At 36.8% G+C, this 11127-nt stretch overlaps 1 protein-coding gene across 4 annotated transcripts; it reads right to left on the bottom strand.

Annotated features, from left to right (window-relative positions):
* Positions 1–219: 219 nt before the first annotated feature.
* On the bottom strand, positions 220–9811 carry usp16 (ubiquitin specific peptidase 16). 4 transcript variants are annotated; one of them, XM_065280491.2, is made up of 17 exons: positions 9759–9811; positions 9287–9372; positions 8981–9204; positions 8653–8756; positions 8455–8570; positions 7280–7488; positions 7102–7197; positions 6891–7021; positions 6558–6645; positions 6358–6439; positions 5998–6143; positions 2567–2734; positions 1785–2421; positions 1549–1643; positions 1381–1467; positions 1118–1259; positions 220–1016 (listed from the first exon to the last, which is right to left on the bottom strand). In XM_065280491.2, exons 2-17 carry the CDS (start codon positions 9348–9350, stop codon positions 892–894), a joined length of 2514 nt encoding a protein of 837 aa, XP_065136563.1. In that variant the 5' UTR covers positions 9351–9372; positions 9759–9811; the 3' UTR covers positions 220–891. The 4 variants fall into 4 exon arrangements, with proteins under 4 accessions (XP_065136563.1, XP_065136562.1, XP_065136561.1 ...); XM_065280490.2 differs by having other exon boundaries at positions 9287–9375; positions 9650–9793; XM_065280489.2 differs by having other exon boundaries at positions 9650–9793.
* Between the last annotated feature and the right edge of the window lie 1316 nt (positions 9812–11127).

The following is an 11127-nucleotide window of genomic DNA, read 5'->3' as shown; positions in this document are numbered from 1 at the left end:
CAATCGTTACATTTTTGTGATTTTAAAGCTTAACACTTTTTGCTGAAAAATGTCTCCTCCTGAGATTTTAATCCGATTGAAAGTCACATAATCTCATCCTGAGCCATCAAGCGCCCCCTTGAGGAAGATGGTGTTATGTTTCATCATCACCTGCTCTTCTGCTTCGTGTGATTTGAATGAACAACTTTTGACAAGGTATGTAACCTCGTTTCGAGTTTTAAAAGTTTTTTATTTTATTGCATTTTATACATGATAAAATCTCCATGTAAATTGTAATGCAACCCACAATGAATTCACGCTGCATAAAGAAAACATGATGATACTGAGCACATGTAGTTATTTATTGCAAGATAAAATTGTTCTTCAGACTTTAAAAAATACATATGTTAAAGGATGACGGTCAAAAAATGTAAATACATTTAGTCATGTCACCCCCCAAAATATTATATTTAGGACCATTAAGATCGCCCAACATTACAGTAATGAGGTGTAAATGTTCTTTATTGGCATGAAATTAATTTTAAAGTGAAACATGATCTCAATATGACTGTCAGTCTTGGCAGCAGAGTTGTGCTTTAAAAGCCAACGAGAAACCCCCACAAAACCACATTTCTAGATGCAAGAAAAAAAATCTTTCATTGGTTTTAATTTACCATTACCGTTGATATTTTTATCATTATTCTTTCGTAGATTAATTGCATGTGAATTGTTTCATAAAATTAAAATCGTTTCCGAGGACCAGCAGCTTATTATACTAAGAAAATAAAACATGATGCTCGTACAACTTCAAGTCTTCAGTTGTTTAAAACAGGATTTCATAGCAGCAGTGATCTGTGAGCTGGAATGAAGATCCAGCAGCCCTTTGATTTGACCAGACTGTTCGACACGTTATTATGAGATCCTTTCGTAAAACAGGAGGTAGGCTTGAGAACTCTGAACTTTGGCCTCTGTAACCGGATGGACGCTGCTGTCACTAATGTGGAACCACGATCCTTTACTGTTCTCAACATCACCTGCTAAGAGGAAAGAAATGATATCAAACACAGCCTTACTGTTTTATATGTCATCTTTATGAAACAGCAAAGTCACCAAAATGTTAACCGGCACTGATACTCACAACCACTTGAGCCGTTTTCAAAGTTGTGTGTGGCAGTTCGGGATTTAACGTAAGCCGTGTAGTGTCCTGACCGCATGGTACCACTGTGTTCCACTATGCCGTAAAGGCTATACAGCACTCGGGTCTCATCCTCCTTCACTCCCTACAACACACAGACAAAGTTACCAGTATCTGAACTGATCCTAGACCAGTTTAAAATCAATATAAGAATAGTACGGATGCTTTTCCTGGAACAGGGAGGTGAGGATGGGAATTTTGCTCACCTTGCAGTTTAGGGAGCAGAACGGTGCAATATCCAGGATTTGAGGGAACTGAACTTGACGGTTTACCTTACAAACACTGTATGAAACCTTGAGATGAAGAAAGCAAATAGTAAAAAGGTCAAATGATGACAGATTACTGTGAAATTATCTGTTTGATGAAAGTTTCACCTGTTGAAATCTCTTCAGGTGAAGTGTGAGTACTGGGGGAGGAGAGGAGATCAGCATCTGCTTCAGCGCGTCTCTGTAAACACCTTTCTTACCACCTGAAGCGACAACAAAAAATAAACAGATTTCACACATTTCAACCAGTTTCTCGTTGCAAGTATGCACTGCCATTTGTCTTGGCTGACTAACTGTGCTTGAATCAATAGAGACTATACGGTTATAAAAAATGAACACATTACCTTCCAAGGCTTTCATTCCGGACTGACGTTTTGTACAGGTAACGCACATCAGCCTGTTGTTGTCCGTGAGGTGTTCAACCTCTGTAAACTGATAAAGGCAGGACTCTACTGAACACTCTTGTTTCCCGGGCGCCGCCCTGGTGGCCAATGTGTGAAACGCAAGCTCGGGGTCCTGATTAACCACAGTGTATTCTTTTTCTTGTACCGAGACATCATCTCCATTCTCCATCGCACTTTCCTGTTCTGAAGTTGCGTTCAGGGACATAGAATTTATTTCTTCTACTAGATGATCTTCTTCAACACCGTCTTCTTCCACAACTTCATTTATTTCTCCTTCCACAGAGATTTCTTCCAAATTCTGCTCTTCTGATAAGGCAGTGAAGCGGTTGTTGACAGAAGTAGCAGATTCTTGTTCAGGTTCCTCATCATCTTCATCTTTTTGGGATGATGTTAGAGATGAGGCATTACTGTCTGGTGATTGGCCGATATGCTCTTGGGTACTTTCACCCGTTTCCATATCAGTACTTCCATTAGCATCACTCTGAGGTGGTACCTCCTCTGTACTGCTGGATGCGTTTTGATTGGTCAGCGCATCTACAGTGACTTTACTCCCTAGTTTCTGCTGTCGCCGCTGAGTCTGTAAATGCAAAGTTGTAAACGGCTAATCATCTATAATGTGCATGGTCTGGATTTACACCAAAATGTTTTTAAAGGAATGATTTTTTATTTACATCAAAGGTGATTTTACTCAACCTAGCGTATTAACTACAGTTTAAGTTTACCTTGGCTTGTTTCTTGGCCTGTTTCTTGGCTTTCTTCTGCTGATATTTGCTTCCTGCTCCTGTAGGCATGTCGTCATTCCCATTGACCATTGTGGTTGTGTCATCAGCATCCTCACTGACACTGCTACGATATTGAACTGTCTTCTTCTGATTCTTCTTCCTGTAGGCCTGAAGGAGTAATACAGTTAGTTTACACCCCTGGAAAATGCTTTTAGTAACATATCATAATAGCCAAATAATTTTTTGTAAATAGGAGGCTGATAAAACAAGTGCAATTATAGTTAATGAGAGAGAAACAGAAATGTTTATAATATAGTACTTGAAAAATAGAGAGTTATGGCTGAAGCTACCGAAGTGTTGTTGTATGTGACACAATGGTATGTATGTCACAATAAAAAGCAAATAATTATTGGTCATTTTATTGTCTGTCGGATGTTGGCTTTACATCATCTGACATTGTCCTTTCATTAGAAACAACTAGTTTAAGCAACAGGATGATTTGTCGGTCGAATGAAAAGATTTATTGGCCAACAGTGATGATAAAATATTGGCCGATATATCAGCAACTGCAATATATTGGTCTATCACTTCTAAAATCATCTGTTTACGTAATTATACTTAATTTTAACAATATTTAACTACATTTACTTAATTTGTTAGCCAATTGAAAAGATTTATTGGCCAACAGTGATCAAATATCAGCAACGGCAATATATTGATCTATTATTTTAAAAGTCATTCTGTTTACGTAATTTTACTTAAATTTTAATAAAATGGTACTAAATTAACTTAACATGTCGGCCAAGTGAAAAGATTTATTGGGCAACGGTGATGATAAAATATTGCCTGATATATCGTCAATGGCAATATATTGGTCTATCACTTATAAAATCATTCTGTTTACGCAACTTTACTTAATTTTAACAATATTTAATTCCTACATTTACTTAATTTGTTAGCAAATTGAAAAGATTTATTGGCCAACAGTGATAAAATATCGGCAATGACAATATATTGGTCTATCATTTCAAAAGTCATTCTGTTTACGTAATTTTACTTAAATTTTAACAAAACGTTACTAAATTAACTTAACATGTCAGCCAAGTGAAAAGATTTATTGGCCAACGGTGATGATAAAATATTGGTTGATATATCAGCAACGGCAATATATTGGTCTATTACTTTAAAAGTAATTCTGTTTATGTAATTTCCTTAATTTTAACAAAATGTTACTAAATTTACTACATTTGTCTGCAGAGTGAAATTATTTATCGGCCAACGGTGATGATAAAAAAAAATGCTCAATATATCAGCGACAACAATTTATTGGTCTATCACTTCAAAAATAATTTTGTTTATGTAATTTTTATTAATTTAAATAATATTTTACTACATTTACTTAATTTGTCAGCCAGGTGAAAAGATTTATAGGCCAACAGTGATGATAAAATATTGACCGGTATATCGCCAACGACAATATATTGGTCTATCACTTCAAAAATCATTCTGTTCAGTGTTTCCGCTATATACATTCAATCGTGGCGGCCCGCCACTCCTAAAACATCCTCGCCACGCCTGCGGTTGTGGATAGAAGGGATACAGCAAACGAAATCTCGTTGGATGAGCACTGTTTTATCCTAATCCTTTAACCAAACCCAACTCTAAACACAAAATTTCACACGATTGTAGGATGTATTTGTATCCAATTTAGCCAGAACCGCTGTTTTCATCCTAATAATCCTACCTCCAAATCTAATCCTTAACTTTTCGGCATTTGCTGTATCCCTTCTAGACAAAACCCACAGCGTCAGCTCGCAAAAAGCTACCGAAATGTCCGCTCTGCGATACTGGCTGTCTAGAAATAAATTCCTTTCTGGATTTGCGTTGTTCACTCATTTATAAATAAATCTCCTAAAATATTATAATTTCCTCTTTAGTTTCATGCACAAATAGATTTAAATCAACAGAGGATTATTAAGCTACGTTTCTGTTTTGAGAAATAATAATAAAATAAATAAGCCTATACGAAATATGTTGCACTTAAATAATTATTAAATTGACAAAACGAATAAAAAAGTATTTGAGTTTCTGTTCTTTTTTCTGACGCGCTCTAAAACCAAACCAGCAGAAAGCACGTCATGTTTTTAATGATTATAAATAAGCACAAGGTTTTCTCCTTATTGTGAGTTTACGCAAATAAAAATACATAATTTGAAGTTTCGAATGTTGTTTTACTTTTATGACTATAAATTTAGGGTAATAAGCTTCAAGGTCATCACGCATATGATGTTCACCGGCGCATATCTACACCAACACAGCGCAGGGCTGCGAGAAAAGACATAAGTAAACTTTTGATTTAACATATTACGAGTTTTTTGGACATTCATTTGGAATCACTGTACTCATATTATCAACTTATCTGGCCATTAGTTATTCAGTATAGGCTATAAGCGCAGCGCACTGCTGAGCGCTCAGCTGTCAGTCAATCGTCTGTGCTTTAGATCGACACTCACAAAGTTTCACATTAAATGATAAGATATTTGTCCAAAAACAAAAGGCTAAATACTGAATACTACTTATATGCGACTGCAAGACATTAATAGTCGAATCTGTTTGTAAGGAAACTTACATTATTCCCGTGGAAGAGAAGAACGTTGGTAATAGAAACTTGAGGCAGACGGTGAGACTGTTTTATCTGTTTTCAGACGAAACAGCAGGGTCGGGTTACCCGCGGGTAAACCGCATAATATTTGATCTAACGGGTGTAATAATAGACTATTTGCGTGTCATTTGTGTTGTAGATGCAGGTCGGGACTCAATAGACAAGAGTAAAATGCGGGTCTAACATCCAAGACCAAAATTCGACTCGTTTTTAAATGTCCCGCGCTTATTTGTGTTTAAGATCTGTCTGAAGACCGGTAAAGGTTTATATTTAACTGCGCGATTTGCGGTGTGACCGGCTCGTGGTCACAGTCTTTGTCAAATGGTACGGGTGTGAAATAAAATTGCTGCTGATGTCGGATAACTGGTCGGTTGTTCTGTCAATTACAGCGGTGCGGATTATCAAACAGGACTGCATGACTTTGTAACAGCTCTGTACGCTAAACACGAGGACGAACTTGCAATGCACACAACATTAAAACTACAATGAAATATCCGTACGTAGCTGTGTAACGTTTTTTTAAGAAAATACAGTTTAGATCAAACATAGAAAAGCAATATGCTATAAATATAAGGAAAAGTAAATGACAGCGTGAAATTTATAAAAAAATACATGTTAGTTTACTGTAGCCTATATTCTACATTAAATTTTTTTTTACATTTATAATCCTCATGGGCGCCCCCTGCCGCCACAGCTGAAAAAAATCCTAGAGGAAACACTGCTGTTTATGTAATTTTTATCTTAATTTGTCTAAAAGCAAACAGATTACCTCATCAGCTACAGGAAGAGATAGATCTAGAAACATCTCAGTCACCAGAGACACAGTTCTGCATTCCTTACACATCACCGTGCTGCTCAACTCCCCACCAAACACTCGCTCCACAAAGTTCCTGGGTGCGCCATTTTTCTCGTACTCTGTTAAAATGTATGCAAAATGCAATTTTAAATAGTTATTCAAAGTAGATATTATGATTAACACATTAGACTGTGTGGTTAAACAGTACATTTCGGTTGAATGCATGAAACCCGTTTTTGGATTTAAGGTTTGATTAGACACTCAAACCTCTTATGCCAAGTTAAATCAGATCATTTATAAATAACAATAATTTATTGTTAGATAAACGGGTACCTTTTATAACTTTTTTTGCCTGCTCAGCTTCCAAGTGCTTCCCAGAGTTTTTCAACGCATCCAGAATTCCAGAACTCACTCTCTGAAAAATACAGAAAAATTTAAAATGAGTTAAAATTCAAAGATAGCACACATTCAGGTAATAAAGTAGATTAAGTTGGTGTTGTGCATTTATTTTCTGCTTGAGGCGCATACAGTACTTTAACTTCCTCTGCCCTCATGCCGTCCAGAAGATATCGCAGAAGCTCCTGACTGTCCTGCTGCTGGAAACCTTTGAACCGTGAAGCTCTGTGAAGACCATGAGAGTTAAACACTTTAGAGAGAGACCACTGAACAAATGAAACTAAATAATATTTTGAAAGCTTTTATAATAAACCACAGACTAATATTAAACCAAAAGAAACTAGATTTGACAATAAGTTAAACTGAACATTAATTTTGTCTCATTAAATTAATATTTTATTAGTTAATAGTTCAGGAATAGTTTTTAATGGATGAAAGAAAAGTACTTTGCCCTTTCACCAGATCCTTACTTTTTACACACTTGAGCAAATAGTTCCTTAGGGGTCACAACACCTTTCTTCGTGTCCTGAATTTCGTTCAGTAGCTGCCACATGGCCAGCGTGAGTGAGCCGGGTTTTTCCAGCTGGATCTGGAGAGGCTCCTAAAAAAACACCACATGATAGTGATGAGAATGGCACAGATTAGGACAGAGATGAATCTGCTAAGGGTGTTGTAAAGTACCAGCTGTGAGGATGGTGCAGGTGTGATGGTTAGGCTGCTCTTCCCATCTGTCATCTCCTTCAGTAGGTCTCTCAACAGGTGAGTCTGTGACAAATTCTGACATGCAGATGGAGGCAGACATGAACATCATATCTACATTTTTGCAGACCGCATTCATTTGAAACAATGAAGTCTTTACCTGCACGACTGCATTGAAGAAACACGTGTTGCCCAGATTACTGAGACCCCTGACAGATACTGCACTAGAAGCGCCTGTGGACGCTTTCTGGGTTTTGGGGGTGTCAGGGTGTTTTGAATTGAGTTTCTGGTTCTCTTTGCGTTCTTCTTTCTCTTCGCCTCGAGTCTGCTCGACAGGGTTTTCCCCTTCGCTCTCTTCCTTCTTGCTTTCTGCAATGTATGCATTATTATTTGATTATTCAATCGTACAAAGTTTTAACAGAAACAGGTACCTTTACTAAACCTAAACATTACTAGGTCATAGGTGTCTGTCTAAATAAAGTGCCTAAATATTAGGATTCACAAAAAAAATTAAATCCTTTTGAGGCTCCACTTTATCCTTTCATTCACCTAAATGTATCTATTTAGGGGTTTGATCCACAAAGCCTTCTGTGCCTATATTTAAGTATATTAACATAATATGCACTTAAACTGCTATAGTGCTTCCTGCAATTAACAGCAGCGCCTCCTTGCGTCGGTTTCAAAATCCAGTATATTTGTAAATATGAAATTTTTGTGCAAATGTTGTATAGATAAAATATTGACCATCATATCATACAATATAATTGTATACATTTGCATTATATCAACCAGCCTGCGCTTTCTACCCAGCAAGCAATTTTGCATTTAAAAGGCATCGCCCAAATACAGCCCAAACGTCCAGGCTAAAAAAGCCAAAATTTGGGCTGTCAGTTAAAATTTTATGGACGTCTAACCATATCCCAAAAACATATTAAATAAAATAAATAAGTAAAACAAAATACCTTATAATCACTGATGACTTTGCTTACATTAAATTATTTTATCTTGGCAAAACCATCATGCAACCAAATTCAAGCTTATTTTGGCTAAGTGGGTTTACTCATAGCCAGACTATATCGGTCCATAATTAACATAGACGGTGAAATGACGGCTATTGCTTGCTGGGTAGATAAGCATCAAGCACTCTTGAAAGTATATAAGAGATTTACCATAGCTCCACTAATGTGCATCACATTAACATGCATTTGATTTGACAAAAACAAGCATCTACATTATTCAAAATAAATATGGGAAATTTATACAAATTCAAAGACAAAAAATAAAAACGCAAACATCAAAAACAAACACTTTCAAATTACAAGTAGTGGCACCTACTCCTGTTAGTGGTTTTCTTGCCCGGTTCTGCCAGCACCTGTTTTCTTATATTTGTTACAAGCTGCCCCAGCGGCCCTGTGCTGGAATACTGGACTTCTTCATCACAAATGTAACACCTTTGTAAAACATCAGATCAAAAAATGAATACAAACCCTAAAACATTTCAGTGAAGAAGTGTCTATGTGTCACATCACATACCAGACGCTCCAAACCTCCAAACTGAGCACTAAGCAGTGGGGCTCTGATCGAGGTGTCTCATAGTGTTTGATGGCATGCTGATTATCAGAAAATCTCCCACAGCCCTGACAAAGATCACCACAAGTTATTTATACTGAGCTTTGTGGCAAACAGCAATGGGCAAACTGTGCAGAGGCAATACAAGTAAAAACAAGATGCTTAAACTTAAAGGGGTCTCCCTATTAAATTTTACATGTATTACATAATAGGTTTGCTATTTCTGCATCTGTCCAAAACAAGTAAAACCTAGACTTGTGTGATTAAAATGTGGTAAAACCTAGTAACTTACTCTGTGACCACATTTAAGACACATCCACACCGCTGGTGATTCTCTGTTATCTTCTGACATCTCATTGTCTGCAGGATTTTCTGTGTGATCTTCATCTTTTTCTCTATGACTGTCAGCTGGCTTTACTGTCTCACAGTCTTGACACCGGATCCAGTGATCATTCAAGCTGATTCTCTTCAGTAAACTGCGCTCTATTCCTTTACGAATGTGACTACAGGAAACACCTTAAAGGGTAATAAAGGGATCACGTGTTATGTTTAGAAATTAAAGCTATTTCAAATTGTACAGAGAGGGTCATGCGTGTACCTAACGTATCAGTGCTGTCATCGTTGGCATCAGCACTTCTGTCTTTCCCTTTCTTTTTACCCATTGTGGTCTAGTAAGATGAGCACCTGCTGGGTGTAAAACATGACATGGATATTAACTGTACATTCAATAAAAATATTATATGAATTTTATTTTATGCTCTGACAAATCAACAATATTGATCAATAACGTAAATGAAAAGGGAGGTTGTTATGAGTGTGCAATACACAAACCGCTGGAACAATTGAGAATAACAATACACATGGCTTCAGAGAAAAAGAGATTAGCAAATTAACATTTAACAATTTTTAAAGTTTCTTATTAAACAACAAAAACAAATATGACATATCGTGTTTAACTTACGATGCCAGCAAAACCATTTAAAAATATGTGAAGTTATTAACATCCATATAAACGTCCGTTTTTAAATAATCTGTTGTGAAAATATAAAGATTAATCAATCAGTGCGTACAGCATGTTCTTCTAGTGGAGTATTTCCGGGCAAGGTTCCATGACACGCGATTATTTCAAAATAAAAGTCCGAGGGAGGCGTTTTTAAATTGTATTTAGATATGGCAACAGTTAATTTTGTGAATCGCAAACTAATATTGTTTGAAAGACTTAAAGAATATTCTGCCTTTTCTTGGCAAAATGACTAATATATGAAATATGAAAACAAATTAACATGTAGTGTTAAACATGTCAGTTACCATCAGCCTAAAATTTCCAATAGATCTATTTAACTTCATATTAAGTCGCATTGGATGAAAACGTCTGCTAAATTAATACATGTAATGAATGTAATATCGTTACATTAGAGTCGTCTCCACCAGGAAAAAAAATCATCAAGGAAAAAATCTATATATTTTTTTTAAGTTCAAATGTGTTTATTTATTTGTGAAGAAGAGAACAGATTAACAGAGACCATGCATCACTTTACATGTTTAACATCATGGAACAGATGAATTAATGATTTTTTTCTAAAATCTATACTTACAAGCGTGAGGCGCTGGTGACGTTGGATACAGTGGCCAATGCCCCGTCTAGGTTTTTGTATGTTTATACATACAATTACAAACACAAAGTGAAAGTACAGTAGAAGCTTTTGCGTTCTGTCATTTCACAGACATAGTCGGAGAAGAATGGTTACATAATGATCGATTCATAAGGTATTTGTTTGATCTTTTTTATCTTAACATATCCTTTGTTAGTTGTTGTGTAATGTTTATTGTGGTTTGTACTTGTCAAATAACTCCGTTAACTGTGTTGAATGAGAAAAATACTGCTGCTGTCAGGAGGAAGCGACACATTCACATAGAAATTCAAACCTGATAAAACTCACTCTATTTTACACACACGCATGAATAGGGTAAAATACAAATTCTTGGTCTTTTCAGGTACAAACACTCGACTGACTTTCCTACTTTACATAGGGGTGCACACCAAAGCTCGCGGCTGAAAACAACTGGACAACGCCGAATGCCAATGCCAGCTGTTTTTTCAGCTGAGTGCCAGCTTTCTTCAGCTGAGCGCTTTGGTAGCTGTGATACTTCAGCTGGTTGGTGGCTGTGGTAATGTCCCGCCCTACCTCCACTGTGATTGGACAGCCGTGTGTGAGCTGACATTGACGAGCGGAGCTTTTCACCCAATTTTCAACTATCGGCGCTCAGCCTTGACGCGGAAAAAACGCCGAGCTAGATGCTGGCTTTTTTTAAAACGCAGAGCTTCCATTGGAAACGATTGAAAACATGCTCCGGCCGCGGGCGTAAGCTTTGGTGTGCACAAACAGTTGCGCATTGAAGACTCCCAAGCAACAACAAGAAACAATTGACTATATCTTT

Source organism: Paramisgurnus dabryanus, chromosome 8 (assembly GCF_030506205.2).
Source record: "Paramisgurnus dabryanus chromosome 8, PD_genome_1.1, whole genome shotgun sequence".
NCBI classification, from domain to species: domain Eukaryota; kingdom Metazoa; phylum Chordata; class Actinopteri; order Cypriniformes; family Cobitidae; genus Paramisgurnus; species Paramisgurnus dabryanus.
This window is presented reverse-complemented; position numbering and strand designations above follow the sequence as displayed.